The 20857-nt window shown below is 48.4% G+C and overlaps 1 protein-coding gene across 1 annotated transcript in view; it reads right to left on the reverse strand.

Moving 5' to 3' along the window:
- LOC144677342 (MAP/microtubule affinity-regulating kinase 4-like) overlaps positions 1-20857 on the reverse strand; it is a 39735-nt gene that overhangs the window by 3726 nt on the left and 15152 nt on the right. Inside the window, exons 8-11 of the mRNA XM_078537479.1 lie at positions 20264-20487; positions 15715-15818; positions 5682-5939; positions 3265-3347 (exon numbers count right to left, since the gene is read on the reverse strand). Coding sequence (XP_078393605.1) covers positions 3265-3347; positions 5682-5939; positions 15715-15818; positions 20264-20487 — 669 coding nt within the window. The remainder of the gene's footprint in view (positions 1-3264; positions 3348-5681; positions 5940-15714; positions 15819-20263; positions 20488-20857) is intronic.

A 20857-nucleotide genomic window follows, 5' to 3' on the forward strand; every position in this document is an offset into this window, starting at 1 on the left:
TTCGAAGAGGACGGGGACTCCCTGGAGTCCTGGCCAATATTTAGGCCTTGAGCAACGTGTTAATGGTCATCATCTGATTGCTGTTTGTGGGAGCTTGCTGTGCGCAAATTGGGCTGCTGGATTTCCTGCATTACTACTTCAAAACAGTGATTCATTAGCTGAAAAGTGCTTCGGGACATCCCAAAGTTCCCTTACCTTCGTTCCCCATTGATCAGAATTCTCCCTCCTTTTCTCTCCCCCCCCCACCAATATGATGTCCCCCCACCTCCGAGGGTCCAGCTCTAACCCAAAGACTATCAAATCTTCCCTCCCCCCCGTCTCCAGGAGGCGCCAGCCGCTCTGCCACACCTCACCGACGTTGGGCATCGAGCAGCCTACGCCATTGGGACTGGGATTGTCACAGCCTGGCCCCCACTCTTCCCCAACACCCGGGTCCCCCCCACTCATCGTCTCGCAGGGAGTCAGTGGGCAGTGCCCGCTGCTGGCACCACCCCCACCCAGGGTGGGCAGTAACTTGCCCAGCAGGAGCTCGATGGCAAGTGCCCACCCTTTTCCTTCCTCTCCACCACTGCCTGGTGCAGTGGGCTGGCCCGGCCTACCCTAAATGGGACAACCGTCTTGGGGGGGGCTTCAGGCCATTGACCTGACATGGTAACTCTTTCCCGCTGCCTCCCCAGACACTGCCAGGCCAGCCGAGTGTTTCCGGCATTTTCTGTTAGATTCCCAGCACCTTGGGAGCGCTCCATTGGCTGCTGCCCTGCCTCCCAGCTAAACAAAAGACCACCTGGTCACTTACCTGACGGCTGCACGCGGGCTCTTGCTGTGCGCAACATGTCACTTTTCCTACACTACAACAGAGGGGGGAGGCGATGGTATTGTCACTGGACCAGTGTTCCAGACGCCCAGGGTAATGCTCTGGGGACCCGGGTTCGAATCTCACCACTGGCCGGCAGTAAAATTCGAATTCAGTAAAAAAATCTGATGATGATCCCGAAACCATTGCCGATTGTCGTGAAAAAAAAAACCCCATCTGGTTCACTAAAGTCCTTCAGGGAAGGAAATCTGCCGTCCTTACCCAGTCTGGCCTACACGTGACTCCAGACCCACAGCCCTCTGAAATGGCCGAGCCAGCCACTCAGTTGAGAAGGCAGTGACTCACCGCTGCCTCTTCAAGGGTAATTTAGGGATGGGCCATAAATGCTAGTCAGAGACGCGCCCATGTCCCACGAACAAATGCTAGAAAAAAAAAAAATCAGGTGTAAAACGCTTTGGGGAGTCCTGAGGCCGTGAAAGGTGCTATAGAAATGCAAAGCTTTCTTTCTTTATCCAATCTTTCTCTGAACGTCGCCTCGCCACAGACCCTGGATCAAATCCCTCAGCGTGAATGGTGTACGTGTGAAGGGGCTCCGTCTGCTCTCTGATCTGTGTACTCGGGTGGTTAGGCTTGAATGGGGGCGGGGGGGTAGTAGCTATTCTGTGGTAGGAGCTCTGCTGGCAGAGCAGGGGATCCTATAGGGGCTGAATCATAGTGCACTGGGGTACAAGCTTTTAATTGGGTACGATAGCGTCGTGGTAACTGGCAACTAGTAGTCACGAGAGTGCGGGTTCAAATCCCCATGATGTCAACTTGGCAACTGGAACTTGCATTCTTTAAGCAGCCCCGCTTGATTGGCACCCCTTACACCAACTTAAACACTCACTCCCTCCACTACCGACGCACAGTGGGAGCAGTGTGTGTACCATCTACAAGATGCACTGCAGCAACTCACCAAGGCTCCTTTGACAACACCTTCCAAACCCACGACTTCTACCATTTAGAAGGACAAGGGCAGCAGACACATGGGAACACCACCACTTGTAAGTTCCCCTCCAAGCCCCACACCATCCTGACTTGGAAATATATCGGCCGTTCCTTCACTGTCGCTGGGTCAAAATCCTGGAACTCCCTCCCTAACAGCACTGTGGGTGTACCTACACCACAGGGACTGCAGCGGTTCAAGAAGGCGGCTCACCCACCACCTTCTCAAGGGGCAACTAGGGATGGGCAGTAAATGCTGGGCCCAGCCAGCGAAGCCCACACCCCATGAAAGAACAAAAAACCTGGAAATGAAAAATTGGTATGAGTAATCACGGTTTATGCTTTGTTTAATCCCTTTGGTGTAAGGCACGTTTATCACAGAGTTTCATTCAGGTTGGTAGACAGGAACCGAAGAACTGCCAATCGATCGTCCTTGACATCTGGAGTAAGCAGCCCAGGCTCCGGGTGCCCTGGGGGCCTGTTTGTCGTGTGAGATGCAGGAAGGACAGAAAAGAGGGAAGAGAAGGGAAACAGTGGCATCTAGAAGCGGCGGGAGGGGACACAGAGAAAGGTGACTCGTCTGCCCTTCATATAAACCTCCTAACACACCTTCAGGAGGAGGAACAGGAGAACCACCCAAGCCAGGCCTCCGAGCTCACCAGCTCCCATTCCTCAGTCAGGTTACCAACCCTCCAGGGTCGCCCGGGAGTCTCCAGGAATGAAAGATTATTCTCCAGGATACTCGCTGCCCCCAGGAACTTAGGACATCCAAAAATGTTGCGGCCCACGATGCTTTTAATTCATGTGGATCCATGTGCCAATCGAGTGGGGGGATGGCGGGGGCGGGGGAAGTCAATTCCCGGGCAATGAAAACACTCACCCATTATAGAGACAGAATTGGCATTAGCTTCCCCCAGGTTAGGTACAAAGGGGTTAGATACGAAGCAAAGCTCCTGTTCCTCAAACTTCCAAAACATGCTCTAGGCCTAACCTTTCCCAAGAACCCAAGCGGCGTGAGGTTTTTCTCTCCCGACACCCTCCAGGACTGCTACCTCTTCATTGCTCGTGCCTCCCACCGGTGGTTCAGGGAGGGGTTTCGTGCGTTGGGACAAGGTCCAGTGACACCTCTGCTCTTCCCCTAGGAGCCCCCCACCCCCGAGACAACCACGAGGCGACATTCAAACCCCTCTACCCGGACGGCATTTGGACCCAACTTCCGAGCTTTGCTAACAGGCCTCAGGTGATACACCTGTTCCACCCCCACCCCCACCCCCTGGGCCCTCCTTTCAGCCATCTACCTCTCCAGTCTCTCTCTCTCTCTCCCTGGTCTCCATGTTCCCACCCCCAACCCCCGCCACCAGCTCAAAGTCTCTCCAGGCGGCCCCTCGGCTATATATCGCGGAGAAGTGTCCCACCACCTCCTCCAGAGTTGCCACTGAATGAAAGGTTGATTGAGAAAGACTTACTAACAGTCTTGGGTCCCTGCGGGAGAGGGTTCCCTGGCACACTTTTGTTGACAGTCTGCCGTTTTGATGGGTCAATAGTGACCCTAGGAAAGGAAAGACAAGAAGCAGGGTTAGACAGCAGAAAGCTGAGGTAACAAGACCGAGAACTTTTCTTTTTAAAAAAAAAATGACTTACTTGTTGAGACTTTGCTTCACTTCATGTCAGAGACTTAAAATTTCCCTCTTCAGAGCACACTGAATTGTAAATTTATTGAAATACTTACTATATCCCTTCATCATTCTCCTGTTTCTCTCTCTCAGAACCTTACAGCACAGATGGAGGCCATTCGGCCCAGCATACCAATGCTGGCTCTTGTTCCTCATTCATTCACTTTGTAGACTCTCCCATGTCCTCACAGTTTAAATCGCGACACACTATTTCTCATTCCACGTTATTCTTTATCAGGACTTCCTCAAAACTGTACCGTTCCCCTCAGTCAACCTTCCCCACCCCCCCCGCCTTTTCCCTCCTACAATTATCAACACGCAAAACATTTGGAACACAAGCTTGGCATCACCTAACCCGTTTGTGATGTCGTTCATCGCTTTCTCGATTCTGAGGTTGCATGTGGAAGGACCAACCGCTCCTTCTACGGAATCAACCTTGGGACAATCGATTCTAAAATGGCCTCTGGCCCAACCCAAGGGAAACACATCAAGAATAAATGCTTGCTAACCTTCAAAGATAATCAAACAAAATTCCCCAAATATTCATCTCTCCACAAATTCCTGTCAGGTAACTCTGGCCGATTGCCACCAACAGGGTAAGTCCAAGGACAGTCAAGGCTTCAATGCATCATAACTGGAGACACTCGCCCTGGATGACTTCCTGTGTCGAGAGATGCACGAGTCAGACAAAGCCACATGCTTTACCTCTGTTTTCTGTAGCTTCTTGTTCCTGGAACTAGCCTGTCACCAGAGGCTGTAGCTTGGGGTGCATCACGATTGACCAGGAGTCTCTCCCGCTCTTACCACCCACCATTGGTGTGTGTGTGTTGGAAGGATTTGCAGGTTGACACTCAACCTGTTTGGCCACGTTATGAACACACCTTCCTTGGCCGTCAAGTCCTGGAGTGGGACTTGAACCCGGAGCTTCTGGCCCAGAGGCAGGGATGCTAACCCACTGCGCCACGAGACCTCCGGCCTGGAGACATTGTAAAGTGACAAAAGAAGCTGGTGGTCCAGCCTGACTAGACAATGCTGGTGTTTATGCTCCACACGAGCCATCTCCCAAGCTACAACCTTTCTCCCTCACGTTCCTCCCCTTAAATTAACCTACGCCTCACCCACTCCTTGTGATAGCGAGTTCCAAATCCTCATCACTCTCTGAGCAAAGAAATTCCTCCCCAATTCTTTATCAGGCTTGTTGTTGTCTGCGTTAAGTTTATGGTCCTTCGCTCTGACCTTCCCCGGGAACTGGAAATGTTGTCTTCACATCAAACCTACCGAACACCTTCAGAATTTTACACACCTCCATCAGGTCACCCCTCAGTCCTCTAATCTCCAGAGAGGAGGACAGCCCCCCTCAACCTGTTCAGCCTCGTCTAATAGGCAAAACCTTTCAGCCCTGGTGATACCTTTATGGATTTTGTTTTTGCACTTTCTACAGTGCCAGTGTTGTCGCTTTGCAAGGCAGGGACCAGAGCTGTCCAGAACAGGATGGAAAGAAAATGCTCGCTTTCCAACCAATACTCTCTCTCTCAGCCCCAATGGCTAAACTTTACACCATGTCACAGTGATTCTTTCCTTTCCTTTCCTGGTGATGATACGATGGTCTTGGCTTCCCTAACTTCCGGCGGACACTCTCTCCCTCCTCCGCGCATCCTTCACTGCCTAAGACTCATCCGACCAAGCCCTATTGTGAACTTGCTCAAACCCTTTACCTCTCCACCTTCTCCCCTCTTCTATATAAAAAAAAAACCCAAGTTTGGCATCAGCTAATCACTCCTCCCTCAGTTACTTCCTCATCTGCTCTCCACTTTCCAGACATGACCCGGGGGGTCTCAAAATTAAAACGTGACTCGTGCCAAAACGACCTCTCCCCCCCACCCTCACCACCTCCGTGCCGTTGGGTTAGCTTTTGGTTCCACTCTTCAGTTTAATACAATTCCCACATAAGGCATAGGAGCAGAAATTAGGCCATTCGGCCCATCGAGTCTGCACGTGTTGATGAGGGTGACTGGTTGTGAAGCCAACTCGTCGCCAGGGTGACCAGTCTCGGCTGGGAGGTGGGGGGGGGGAAGTAAAGAGGAGGGAGCAACCGTGACCCCTCGAAGACACCACCCCCCAACCCCCCGACCCCCAACCCGCCACCCCCCAACCCGCCACTTTGCCGTTTCCGCTCGCGGGGTGGGCGATGACCTCGCCCACTCTCTTACCTTCTGGTCAGCTTCGAGGTGAGTTTGGAGAAGAGGTTGGACGAGGCCCGGCTCCGGGTCTGGGGCAGCGGCGTGGCGTCGGGCGAGAGGGTGGGGGACGTGGGCGATCCGTTCTGCGCCGCCCCGCGCCGGTCCCGGAGCTGGCCGCCGTGGAAGGTGCTCCGGCTGGACGTGCCCCTCGGGAAGCGCGTGCGGTCTGCGGGCGCGGCGATGCTGTGGGTGGAGGGCGAGGCCGGGGTGGCGCGACTCATCGCCGAGCTGGAAGGGTTTCAAACAAATCCCACGTTTTAAGAGAGAAAAAGTCCACGTTCGGCACGCGGCCCCGGCTGGGCCCGAGAGGGCGGTGATTTTACCAGGACGCCTTTGGAGGGCATCGAGGACTTGCATTTATATAGCGCCTATAACATCCGCAGGGAAAGTTCGAAACGAGAGCCTCACAAGGGGATACCGGGACAGGCGACCAGCAGCTCATTAAAGAAGTCGGTTTTAAGGAGCGTTTTAAAAGAATAGAAGGTGGGGTGGAGAGGTCGAGTGGCGGGGGGGGCAATTCCAGAGCTGAAGGCACGGCCGCCGACGGTGGAGCGATTAAAAATCGGGGGGCGCTCAAGAGGCCAGAGTTGGAGGAGCGCAGAGATCTCGGAGGGTCGCGGGGCTGCAGGAGGTGGTCACAGAGATAGTGGAGGGGTGAGGCCCTGGAGGGATTTGAGAACCAGGATGATCATTTTAAAGTCGAGATGCTGCTGGACCAGGAGCCAGTGGAGGTCAGTGAGCACGGTCAGGGGCGTGGCGGGGGGGGAGGTGGGTCAATGGGAATTGGTGCAAATCAATTGCCCAATGCGAGGTTGGAGTCGTGTACAGACCAGACCAGCGGAGGGGGGGCATTGCTGCCTTTGGTAAACCAATTGGAGAGCTTTCATAATAATTTATTTACCAATTTTGTCAAACTCAGTTTGATGGAGTTGAACCTGAAATTTTGTACAGAGTCACTGGTTATTCAACAGGGTAAGGATCACTCACTGTGTAACTGTACAGAGTCACTGGTTATTCAACAGGGTAAGGATCAGTCACTGTGTAACTGTACACAGTCACTGTTTATTCAGCAGGGTAAGGATCATTCACTGTGTAACTGTACAGAGTCACTGTTTATTCAGCAGGGTAAGGATCATTCACTGTGTAACTGTACAGAGTCACTGTTTATTCAGCAGGGTAAGGATCAGTCACTGTGTAACTGTACAGAGTCACTGTTTATTCAGGGTAAGGATCACTCACTGTGTAACTGTACAGAGTCACTGTTTATTCAGCAGGGTAAGGGTCACTCACTGTGTAACTGTACAGAGTCACTGTTTATTCAGGGTAAGGATCACTCACTGTGTAACTGTACAGAGTCACTGTTTATTCAGGGTAAGAATCACTCACTGTGTAACTGTACAGAGTCACTGTTTATTCAGGGTAAGAATCACTCACTGTGTAACTGTACAGAGTCACTGTTTATTCAGGGTAAGGATCACTCACTGTGTAACTGTACAGAGTCACTGTTTATTCAGCAGGGTAAGGGTCACTCACTGTGTAACTGTACAGAGTCACTGTTTATTCAGGGTAAGGATCACTCACTGTGTAACTGTACAGAGTCACTGTTTATTCAGCAGGGTAAGGGTCACTCACTGTGTAACTGTACAGAGTCACTGTTTATTCAGGGTAAGGATCACTCACTGTGTAACTGTACGGAGTCACTGTTTATTCAGCAGGGTAAGGATCACTCACTGTGTAACTGTACGGAGTCACTGTTTATTCAGCAGGGTAAGGATCACTCACTGTGTAACTGTACAGAGTCACTGTTTATTCAGCAGGGTAAGGGTCACTCACTGTGTAACTGTACAGAGTCACTGTTTACTCAGCAGGGTAAGGATCATTCACTGTGTAACTGTACAGAGTCACTGTTTATTCAGCAGGGTAAGGATTAGTCACTGTGTAACTGTATAGAGTCACTGTTTATTCAGGGTAAGGATTACTTACTGTAACTGTACAGAGTCACTGTTTATTCAGCAGGGTAAGGGTCACTCACTGTGTAACTGTACAGAGTCACTGTTTATTCAACAGGGTAAGGATCATTCACTGTGTAACTGTACAGAGTCACTGTTTATTCAGCAGGATAAGGATTATTCGCTGTGTAACTGTACAGAGTCACTGTTTATTCAGGGTAAGGATCACTCACTGTGTAACTGTACAGAGTCATTGTTTATTCAGCAGGGTAAGGATTATTCACTGTGTAACTGTACAGAGTCACTGTTTATTCAGCAGGGTAAGGATCATTCACTGTGTAACTGTACAGAGTCACTGTTTATTCAGCAGGGTAAGGGTCACTCACTGTGTAACTGTACGGAGTCACTGTTTATTCAGCAGGGTAAGGGTCACTCACTGTGTAACTGTACAGAGTCACTGTTTATTCAGGGTAAGGATCACTCACTGTGTAACTGTACAGAGTCATTGTTTATTCAGCAGGGTAAGGGTCACTCACTGTGTAACTGTACAGAGTCACTGTTTATTCAGCAGGGTAAGGGTCACTCACTGTGTAACTGTACAGAGTCACTGTTTATTCAGCAGGGTAAGGGTCACTCACTGTGTAACTGTACAGAGTCACTGTTTATTCAGCAGGGTAAGGATCACTCACTGTGTAACTGTACAGAGTCACTGTTTATTCAACAGGGTAAGGATTATTCACTGTGTAACTGTAGAGCCACTGTTTATTCAGGGTAAGGATCACTCATTGTGTAACTGTACAGAGTCACTGTTTATTCAGCAGGGTAAGGATCACTCACTGTGTAACTGTACAGAGTCACTGTTTATTCAGCAGGGTAAGGGTCACTCAATGTGTAACTGTACAGAGTCACTGTTTATTCAGCAGGGTAAGGATTATTCACTGTGTGACTGTACAGAGTCAGTGTTTATTCAGCAGGGTAAGGGTCACTCACTGTGTAACTGTACAGAGTCAGTGTTTATTCAGCAGGGTAAGGATTATTCACTGTGTAACTGTACAGAGTCAGTGTTTATTCAGCAGGGTAAGGGTCACTCACTGTGTAACTGTACAGAGTCACTGTTTATTCAGCAGGGTAAGGATTATTCACTGTGCAACTGTACAGAGTCACTGTTTATTCAGGGTAAGGATCACTCACTGTGTAACTGTACAGAGTCACTGTTTATTCAGCAGGGTAAGGATTAGTCACTGTGTAATTGTACAGAGTCACTGTTTATTCAGGGTAAGGATTACTTACTGTAACTGTACAGAGTCACTGTTTATTCAGCAGGGTAAGGATCACTCACTGTGTAACTGTACAGAGTCACTGTTTATTCAGCAGGGTAAGGATCAGTCACTGTGTAACTGTACAGAGTCACTGTTTATTCAGCAGGGTAAGGATCACTCACTGTGTAACTGTACAGAGTCACTGTTTATTCAGGGTAAGGATCACTCACTGTGTAACTGTACAGAGTCACTGTTTATTCAGCAGGGTAAGGATCATTCACTGTGTAACTGTACGGAGTCACTGTTTATTCAGCAGGGTAAGGGTCACTCACTGTGTAACTGTACAGAGTCACTGTTTATTCAGCAGGGTAAGGGTCACTCACTGTGTAACTGTACAGAGTCACTGTTTATTCAGCAGGATAAGGATTATTCACTGTGTGACTGTACAGAGTCACTGTTTATTCAGCAGGGTAAGGATTATTCATTGTGTAACTGTACAGAGTCACTGTTTATTCAGGGTAAGGATCACTCACTGTGTAACTGTACAGAGTCACTGTTTATTCAGGGTAAGGATCACTCACTGTGTAACTGTACAGAGTCACTGTTTATTCAGGGTAAGGATCAGTCACTGTGTAACTGTACAGAGTCACTGTTTATTCAGGGTAAGGATTACTTACTGTAACTGTACAGAGTCACTGTTTATTCAGCAGGGTAAGGGTCACTCACTGTGTAACTGTACAGAGTCACTGTTTATTCAGCAGGGTAAGGATCACTCACTGTGTAACTGTACAGAGTCACTGTTTATTCAGCAGGGTAAGGATTAGTCACTGAGTAACTGTACAGAGTCACTGTTTATTCAGCAGGGTAAGGGTCACTCACTGTGTAACTGTACAGAGTCACTGTTTATTCAGCAGGGTAAGGATCACTCACTGTGTAACTGTACAGAGTCACTGTTTATTCAGCAGGGTAAGGATTATTCACTGTGTAACTGTACAGAGTCACTGTTTATTCAGCAGGGTAAGGATTATTCACTGTGTAACTGTACAGAGTCACTGTTTATTCAGCAGGGTAAGGATTATTCACTGTGTAACTGTACAGAGTCACTGTTTATTCAGCAGGGTAAGGATTATTCACTGTGTGACTGTACAGAGTCACTGTTTATTCAGCAGGGTAAGGATTATTCACTGTGTGACTGTACAGAGTCACTGTTTATTCAGCAGGGTAAGGATTATTCACTGTGTAACTGTACAGAGTCACTGTTTATTCAGCAGGGTAAGGATTATTCACTGTGTGACTGTACAGAGTCACTGTTTATTCAGCAGGGTAAGGATTATTCACTGTGTAACTGTACAGAGTCACTGTTTATTCAGCAGGGTAAGGATTATTCACTGTGTGACTGTACAGAGTCACTGTTTATTCAGCAGGGTAAGGATTATTCACTGTGTGACTGTACAGAGTCACTGTTTATTCAGCAGGGTAAGGATTATTCACTGTGTAACTGTACAGAGTCACTGTTTATTCAGGGTAAGGATCACTCACTGTGTAACTGTACAGAGTCACTGTTTATTCAGGGTAAGGATCACTCACTGTGTAACTGTACAGAGTCACTGTTTATTCAGGGTAAGGATCAGTCACTGTGTAACTGTACAGAGTCACTGTTTATTCAGGGTAAGGATTACTTACTGTAACTGTACAGAGTCACTGTTTATTCAGCAGGGTAAGGGTCACTCACTGTGTAACTGTACAGAGTCACTGTTTATTCAGCAGGGTAAGGATCACTCACTGTGTAACTGTACAGAGTCACTGTTTATTCAGCAGGGTAAGGATTAGTCACTGAGTAACTGTACAGAGTCACTGTTTATTCAGCAGGGTAAGGGTCACTCACTGTGTAACTGTACAGAGTCACTGTTTATTCAGCAGGGTAAGGATCACTCACTGTGTAACTGTACAGAGTCACTGTTTATTCAGCAGGGTAAGGATTATTCACTGTGTAACTGTACAGAGTCACTGTTTATTCAGCAGGGTAAGGATTATTCACTGTGTAACTGTACAGAGTCACTGTTTATTCAGCAGGGTAAGGATTATTCACTGTGTAACTGTACAGAGTCACTGTTTATTCAGCAGGGTAAGGATTATTCACTGTGTGACTGTACAGAGTCACTGTTTATTCAGCAGGGTAAGGATTATTCACTGTGTGACTGTACAGAGTCACTGTTTATTCAGCAGGGTAAGGATTATTCACTGTGTAACTGTACAGAGTCACTGTTTATTCAGCAGGGTAAGGATTATTCACTGTGTGACTGTACAGAGTCACTGTTTATTCAGCAGGGTAAGGATTATTCACTGTGTAACTGTACAGAGTCACTGTTTATTCAGCAGGGTAAGGATTATTCACTGTGTGACTGTACAGAGTCACTGTTTATTCAGCAGGGTAAGGATTATTCACTGTGTGACTGTACAGAGTCACTGTTTATTCAGCAGGGTAAGGATTATTCACTGTGTAACTGTACAGAGTCACTGTTTATTCAGGGTAAGGATCACTCACTGTGTAACTGTACAGAGTCACTGTTTATTCAGGGTAAGGATCACTCACTGTGTAACTGTACAGAGTCGCTGTTTATTCAGCAGGGTAAGGGTCACTCACTGTGTAACTGTACAGAGTCACTGTTTATTCAGGGTAAGGATCACTCACTGTGTAACTGTACGGAGTCACTGTTTATTCAGCAGGGTAAGGATCACTCACTGTGTAACTGTACGGAGTCACTGTTTATTCAGCAGGGTAAGGATCACTCACTGTGTAACTGTACAGAGTCACTGTTTATTCAGCAGGGTAAGGGTCACTCACTGTGTAACTGTACAGAGTCACTGTTTACTCAGCAGGGTAAGGATCATTCACTGTGTAACTGTACAGAGTCACTGTTTATTCAGCAGGGTAAGGATTAGTCACTGTGTAACTGTATAGAGTCACTGTTTATTCAGGGTAAGGATTACTTACTGTAACTGTACAGAGTCACTGTTTATTCAGCAGGGTAAGGGTCACTCACTGTGTAACTGTACAGAGTCACTGTTTATTCAACAGGGTAAGGATCATTCACTGTGTAACTGTACAGAGTCACTGTTTATTCAGCAGGATAAGGATTATTCGCTGTGTAACTGTACAGAGTCACTGTTTATTCAGGGTAAGGATCACTCACTGTGTAACTGTACAGAGTCATTGTTTATTCAGCAGGGTAAGGATTATTCACTGTGTAACTGTACAGAGTCACTGTTTATTCAGCAGGGTAAGGATCATTCACTGTGTAACTGTACAGAGTCACTGTTTATTCAGCAGGGTAAGGGTCACTCACTGTGTAACTGTACGGAGTCACTGTTTATTCAGCAGGGTAAGGGTCACTCACTGTGTAACTGTACAGAGTCACTGTTTATTCAGGGTAAGGATCACTCACTGTGTAACTGTACAGAGTCATTGTTTATTCAGCAGGGTAAGGGTCACTCACTGTGTAACTGTACAGAGTCACTGTTTATTCAGCAGGGTAAGGGTCACTCACTGTGTAACTGTACAGAGTCACTGTTTATTCAGCAGGGTAAGGGTCACTCACTGTGTAACTGTACAGAGTCACTGTTTATTCAGCAGGGTAAGGATCACTCACTGTGTAACTGTACAGAGTCACTGTTTATTCAACAGGGTAAGGATTATTCACTGTGTAACTGTAGAGCCACTGTTTATTCAGGGTAAGGATCACTCACTGTGTAACTGTACAGAGTCACTGTTTATTCAGCAGGGTAAGGATCACTCACTGTGTAACTGTACAGAGTCACTGTTTATTCAGCAGGGTAAGGGTCACTCAATGTGTAACTGTACAGAGTCACTGTTTATTCAGCAGGGTAAGGATTATTCACTGTGTGACTGTACAGAGTCAGTGTTTATTCAGCAGGGTAAGGGTCACTCACTGTGTAACTGTACAGAGTCAGTGTTTATTCAGCAGGGTAAGGATTATTCACTGTGTAACTGTACAGAGTCAGTGTTTATTCAGCAGGGTAAGGGTCACTCACTGTGTAACTGTACAGAGTCACTGTTTATTCAGCAGGGTAAGGATTATTCACTGTGCAACTGTACAGAGTCACTGTTTATTCAGGGTAAGGATCACTCACTGTGTAACTGTACAGAGTCACTGTTTATTCAGCAGGGTAAGGATTAGTCACTGTGTAATTGTACAGAGTCACTGTTTATTCAGGGTAAGGATTACTTACTGTAACTGTACAGAGTCACTGTTTATTCAGCAGGGTAAGGATCACTCACTGTGTAACTGTACAGAGTCACTGTTTATTCAGCAGGGTAAGGATCAGTCACTGTGTAACTGTACAGAGTCACTGTTTATTCAGCAGGGTAAGGATCACTCACTGTGTAACTGTACAGAGTCACTGTTTATTCAGGGTAAGGATCACTCACTGTGTAACTGTACAGAGTCACTGTTTATTCAGCAGGGTAAGGATCATTCACTGTGTAACTGTACGGAGTCACTGTTTATTCAGCAGGGTAAGGGTCACTCACTGTGTAACTGTACAGAGTCACTGTTTATTCAGCAGGGTAAGGGTCACTCACTGTGTAACTGTACAGAGTCACTGTTTATTCAGCAGGGTAAGGATTATTCACTGTGTGACTGTACAGAGTCACTGTTTATTCAGCAGGGTAAGGATTATTCATTGTGTAACTGTACAGAGTCACTGTTTATTCAGGGTAAGGATCACTCACTGTGTAACTGTACAGAGTCACTGTTTATTCAGGGTAAGGATCACTCACTGTGTAACTGTACAGAGTCACTGTTTATTCAGGGTAAGGATCAGTCACTGTGTAACTGTACAGAGTCACTGTTTATTCAGGGTAAGGATTACTTACTGTAACTGTACAGAGTCACTGTTTATTCAGCAGGGTAAGGGTCACTCACTGTGTAACTGTACAGAGTCACTGTTTATTCAGCAGGGTAAGGATCACTCACTGTGTAACTGTACAGAGTCACTGTTTATTCAGCAGGGTAAGGATTAGTCACTGAGTAACTGTACAGAGTCACTGTTTATTCAGCAGGGTAAGGGTCACTCACTGTGTAACTGTACAGAGTCACTGTTTATTCAGCAGGGTAAGGATCACTCACTGTGTAACTGTACAGAGTCACTGTTTATTCAGCAGGGTAAGGATTATTCACTGTGTAACTGTACAGAGTCACTGTTTATTCAGCAGGGTAAGGATTATTCACTGTGTAACTGTACAGAGTCACTGTTTATTCAGCAGGGTAAGGATTATTCACTGTGTAACTGTACAGAGTCACTGTTTATTCAGCAGGGTAAGGATTATTCACTGTGTGACTGTACAGAGTCACTGTTTATTCAGCAGGGTAAGGATTATTCACTGTGTGACTGTACAGAGTCACTGTTTATTCAGCAGGGTAAGGATTATTCACTGTGTAACTGTACAGAGTCACTGTTTATTCAGCAGGGTAAGGATTATTCACTGTGTGACTGTACAGAGTCACTGTTTATTCAGCAGGGTAAGGATTATTCACTGTGTAACTGTACAGAGTCACTGTTTATTCAGCAGGGTAAGGATTATTCACTGTGTGACTGTACAGAGTCACTGTTTATTCAGCAGGGTAAGGATTATTCACTGTGTGACTGTACAGAGTCACTGTTTATTCAGCAGGGTAAGGATTATTCACTGTGTAACTGTACAGAGTCACTGTTTATTCAGGGTAAGGATCACTCACTGTGTAACTGTACAGAGTCACTGTTTATTCAGGGTAAGGATCACTCACTGTGTAACTGTACAGAGTCACTGTTTATTCAGGGTAAGGATCAGTCACTGTGTAACTGTACAGAGTCACTGTTTATTCAGGGTAAGGATTACTTACTGTAACTGTACAGAGTCACTGTTTATTCAGCAGGGTAAGGGTCACTCACTGTGTAACTGTACAGAGTCACTGTTTATTCAGCAGGGTAAGGATCACTCACTGTGTAACTGTACAGAGTCACTGTTTATTCAGCAGGGTAAGGATTAGTCACTGAGTAACTGTACAGAGTCACTGTTTATTCAGCAGGGTAAGGGTCACTCACTGTGTAACTGTACAGAGTCACTGTTTATTCAGCAGGGTAAGGATCACTCACTGTGTAACTGTACAGAGTCACTGTTTATTCAGCAGGGTAAGGATTATTCACTGTGTAACTGTACAGAGTCACTGTTTATTCAGCAGGGTAAGGATTATTCACTGTGTAACTGTACAGAGTCACTGTTTATTCAGCAGGGTAAGGATTATTCACTGTGTAACTGTACAGAGTCACTGTTTATTCAGCAGGGTAAGGATTATTCACTGTGTGACTGTACAGAGTCACTGTTTATTCAGCAGGGTAAGGATTATTCACTGTGTGACTGTACAGAGTCACTGTTTATTCAGCAGGGTAAGGATTATTCACTGTGTAACTGTACAGAGTCACTGTTTATTCAGCAGGGTAAGGATTATTCACTGTGTGACTGTACAGAGTCACTGTTTATTCAGCAGGGTAAGGGTCACTCACTGTGTAACTGTATGGAGTCACTGTTTATTCAGCAGGGTGAGGCTGATGAATTCTACACGCACTAAAGTCTTTAACAGCAGCAAGGAATGGTCAGTTATTTTATTTTTAAACGTTCTGCTGCCTACATTGGTCATTCAGCCCTGACAGCACGATTCACTCCCCCTGTCGTAGGTTTAAACAAGCCCCCAGGGGAGGTCCCTCCCAAACCGAGAGAGTTCAGCGGCGATTTACCTGTTTTCCTTCCCGTTCTGTAGGAGCGATTGCCGGTCATTGGGGGCCCGGTCAGTGCAGACGTACGTATTCCTCCTGCTCATGGCACTCGCTGGGATATTGTTCTGTGGAAGGGAAGGGAAGGGAGGAAGGTGTTCACTCTGCCGGAAGAGCGCTCCGCGAAACGCCCCCCCTCGCTTTCGGCCACGCCAAGGGCGACCGGCGCCTCCTAGTGACCGGAGGGAGGGCGCAGTTGGGTGAGTAACCTGGCCTGTCCCTTTAAGGCTGCTACTCTGTGGCAGCTCTCCCCCCCACCCCCCGGGGCTTTGTCTCAGGGTAATTAATAGTCCAGTATTGGATTTTGGATTCCAATAACCGGATTTTCATTGCGCTCACTGGCACACGTCGGCCGTTTTAGAAAACGTCAGGTGACCTCGTACACCCGAAGATTCTGGTATTTCTCACCACATAAACGGCCACCAACATGACAGACAGCGTGGGGTCAGCTCCGGGAGCAAAGGGTACGGGACTTAATAGTAAACCAGTCTCCAGGAATTAAAGAGTAATTGCTGGGACACTGGAACGGGCAAAGCCCAGGCGAAAAGCCTTTGGTCACTAACGGAATATGTGTCCTGTTTTCCACCATCCGCGTTGTACGCTTCCTGGTATTGGTGATAAATGTGGGAATGCCTGTTCAACCGGGGGGGGCCTTTTAAGGCAAAGCCTCTAGAAATAAATTCTCCCCTGCTCTGGCAACCTTAGTTTGGGGTGTGGGCAGACTGCGGCCTAAGATCCAGGCTCCGGCAGTGACAAATAGGCCAAACCGCTTACTTGATAAGCTGGGGGGTGGGTGAATGGGAATGGGGGCCGTTTATTGGATGGAAAACACCAAAAGATAGGTTCAAGCCTTCAATAAAACGTACAGAGAAAATCGCCCCAAAAGTTGGTTTGAGAAAGGAAAATGGCGGCTCCTAGCAGTTGGCAACCCGTGTCACAGCTCCCCCTGTTGGTGGGAGGCCTCAACTACAGCACAACTGGCCAGTGTGGCTCCTCCCAGGCCAAAAATGCCAACGTGGCATTTTAAAGTGTTGACACAAAAGTCATGACAGGGGAAGTAAGCTAGTTTATTTGTGGATGGAACTGCAAGCGTTTTACACCAGGGATCGCCCATCCAGTCTTTGGCCCAAGATCAGTGAAAATCCCATTTATGCCAACCTCCTCTGCTAAAGCTGCAGCAGCCAATCAGGAGAAGGCCCAAGGAAATTCCCGGTGCTCATGTATGACCCATGTAGATAGCATCAGCCAGGTAGTAGATTGATATAGTGCAGAGATAGAGAAGAGAGCTAAGTGTGAGAGTGTAGGGTGCGGGGTGTGTGAGAGAGAGAGGGGTAGGGCGCGGGTGCTAGGGGGGAGCACATGGGCGCAAGAGAGGGAGGGCGCGCGCGCGGGTGCGAGAGAGAGGGAGTGTGCAGATGCGAGAAGGGGAGTACGTGGGTGTGAGAGAGAGGGAGTCTGCGGGTGAGAGAGAGAGGGAGTCTGCGGGTGAGAGAGAGAGGGAGTCTACGGGTGAGAGAGAGGGAGTGTGCAGATGCGAGAGGGGGAGTACGTGGGTGTGAGAGAGAGGGAGTCTGCGGGTGAGAGAGAGAGGGAGTCTTCGGGTGAGAGAGAGAGGGAGTCTGCGGGTGAGAGAGAGAGAGTCTGCGGGTGAGAGAGAGAGGGAGTCTGCGGGTGAGAGAGAGAGAGTCTGCGGGTGAGAGAGAGAGGGAGTCTGCGGGTGAGAGAGAGAGGGAGTCTGCGAGTGAGAGAGAGAGGGAGTCTACGGGTGAGAGAGAGGGAGTGTGCAGATGCGAGAGAGAGGGAGTCTGCGGGTGCGAGAGGGGGAGTACATGGGTGGGAGAGAGGGAGGGTGCAAGGGAGCGAGAGAGAGGGAGTGTGCGGGTGCGAGAGAGAGGGAGGTAGTGCGCAGGTGCAGGAGGGTGTGCATGGGTGTGAGAGGACGTGCTTGCCAGTTTGGCCACAGCAGAGGACACGCCAGAGAGCACAGAGGGTGTGAGCGCAACAGACAGCACAACAGGAGATTCAGGATGTACAACAGAGAGTGTGGTCACATGAGAGACAGTGTGAGGGGGAAGGAAAGCATCAGCTCACACCCCAATCCAATTTCCCCCTCTCTGGAGTGCGGTGTGGCTAATGTGTGCTCGTGGAATCTGTCGCCTGAATGAAGGGTGCAGTCACCTCAGATGTGACTATTATACGCGGCATTTAGTTGCAACTCGCTGCACAACACCACACCTTTCGGGTTATTGTCATCCAGCAACGATGACACATTTTCAGTTGAACAAAGCTGTTTTCAGATTTAGAAACTGTGGGGGCTGCCATTCCCTCCATCTGCATGTTCAGCATGTTAACGAGATGACTCAGCCAGGCTGCTATATTGAGTGAGTGTGTGGGTGAAGTGGTGACTTCTGTTTGACTTGAAGACTGCAGACATCACCGGAGAAAAGTAAATCGCAGGCTTCAGTAACAAACCCATTAAACCCCATCTTCCCGTCTTTGGTCTGTGGCAGCCGCTAATATATCCTGGGCACCAGTTGTGCCCAGCCCCCCTCCCACTGCATTGATACCCACGGCAGAATGCCCCATCTCTATTATAGCTCATCTTCAAGGTATTCAGGGGAACTGGTCGTGTAGATAGAGAGAAACTATTTACCCTGGTCGGGGAGCCAGGGACGAGGGGGTAGCGTCTAAAGGTTAGAACCAGACCTTTCAGAGGTGAAATTAGGAAACATTTCTACTCACACAGGGTGGGAGAAGTTTGGAAACTCTCTTCCACAAAAGGCAATTGATGCTGGATCAATTGTTAATTTTAAATCTGGGATCGATAGATTTTTGTTATCCAAGGTAATTAAGGGATATGGGGCAAAGCTAAAGTTAGGTCACAGGTCAGCCATGATTTAATCGAATGGCAGAACAGGCTCGAGGGGCTGAATGGCCTCCTCCTGCCGCCAACCCTCAAGGATTGTCTTCCAGCCTGTCAGTAAAATCCAGAAGGAAAATCGTAGAGGCAGCTCAAACAAAAAAGCTTTCTTTTTAATAATAAAAAAACATTTTTTTTGAGCATTTTTGCTTCCTCGTTATAAAAATATTGGGGACGAGGATTGAAATGGTTTGAGCGACAAGTCAAGAATCACCCCGTCGGGAAATGAAGGGCCTGTTCGCTTTGCGATTGGCTGAGGGAAGGTGGGCGCCATGGGGATGGGGATGGGGATGGACATGTCAGGCGACCAATGGCATGAGTGTGGGGTGGGGTGGGGGGGGCGTGGGGGGGGGGGCGGGATGGTTAGGCGGGAGCAGCAGGTCATGTGATGTGACCGCCCAGGAGTATGTCCAATCAGAGTTGGGCCTCTGGGGCCTGCGCGCACGGCCAGCCTGACCAGTTGACCGAGCTGCAATTCAGCGGGTACGGCTTGCTCTCCTTAGCTTGCTTCCCGGAGAAATGGCCACCACAGACATGAACACAGGTGACCGTTGGCCAAGTGGCCACTGGCTCAGGGAACAAAGTGTGTTTACTCGCTCGAGTCGCTTCTTCTCCCACACACTGTCTGGGTGCGACTCTAGAGGAACACAGGGATCTCAGAGTACAAGTACACCAATCGCTAAGCATGGCACCACAAGTTAGCAAGGCCTTTGAAAAGCAAGCCAAGCACTGAGCTTTATTTCTAGAAGGGACAGAATTGAAAAGTGGGGTGGTTATGCCTAACCTGTATTGAACCTTGTTTAAGGCCACACAGAGTTCTGTGTGCAGTTCCGGGCACCATGTGGTAAAAAGGAGATAGAGGCACTGGAGAGGGCGCAGGGAAGATTTACGAGGATGATACCAGAAATGTGTGTGTGTTTTATCAGGAAGGGATTGACTGGCTGGTCTCTTTTCTCTTGGAAAAGAGAAGGGCTGAGGGGTGACCTAATCGAGGTCCTTAAAATTCTGGAAGGTTTTGATCGAGGTGGATACGGAGAGAATGTTTCCTCTTGTGGGGAACAGCAGAACCAGAGGCCGTCAATATAAGATAGTCCCCGAGAAATCCGATCGCGAATCCAGGAGAAATGTCTTTACCCAGGGAGTGGGTGAGAATGTGGAACTCGCTACCACAGGGAGTGGTTGAAGTGGATAGTATAGACGCATTTAAAGGGAAGCTGGATGAACACGAGGGAGAAGGGAATAGAGGGTTACGATCGATTTAGATGAGGAAAGATGGGAGGAGGCTCGAGTGGAGCATAAACACCAGCATGGACTGGTTGGGCCGAATGGCCTGTTTCTCTGCTGTAATTCTCTGCAATGCACTAAAGCAAACAGTCTACAGAGTCTATTTGGAAAAGAGTCTCTATAAACTACAGCAAACAAAGCTCATGGCCGAAACGGATTAAAGCAGGAAGGTTCCTTCAGTAAGATACAGTAAGTGGAGGATAGTTACATGGACACTATGTATGTAAACCCAATCCCCGGGGAATTGACAGGGGTATAAACGAATCATCTCCATTCTTAACCCAGACCTTGGTTACTGAAGCTCCTTACATTAGTTGGGCCGGACACTTTCCTCCGGTCAGGGATCTCCGACTTGTTTGGGTTGTTGGCACTGCTGACCATGGGGCTGGACGGAGGGACCCCTGCCCTGCTGCTGCCACCGGTAACGGCGCCGCCGGTCACTTTGCGGGACGGGATGCGCTCCTCCTTCAGGTCATTGTCCGCCGTGCTGGTCTGGCTCCGCTTCGGGTGAGAGGTCAGGGCAGCTGGCCCACCTGGAACAAACAACAGTCCATCCTGTTAGCCGTGGCGATAAGCGCCCATCTCCTTCTCTACCCGGGCAGTGGTAGAGGAAACGCAAGCGCCGTCAGGTCCAGCGTGGGGCAGGCGCGACACCAACCAGGTGCCAGCGAGGTGCGCCCTTGCCGCTGAGACACAAGGTTGTAGGTTTAAGTCCCACTCCAGTCCCACTTGAGCACAAAAATCCAGGCCAGCACCACCCCCCCCCCCAACCCAGTGCAGCACTGCGGGAGTGCTGCACCGTCAGAGGTGCCGTTTTTTCAGATGAGACGCCAAAACCGAGGCCCCATCTGCCCTCGCAGGTGGGCGCAAATGATCAAAGAAGAGGAGGGGAGCTCCCCTTGG

Source organism: Cetorhinus maximus, unplaced genomic scaffold, assembly GCF_964194155.1.
Source record: "Cetorhinus maximus unplaced genomic scaffold, sCetMax3.hap1.1 HAP1_SCAFFOLD_2435, whole genome shotgun sequence".
NCBI lineage: Eukaryota > Metazoa > Chordata > Chondrichthyes > Lamniformes > Cetorhinidae > Cetorhinus > Cetorhinus maximus.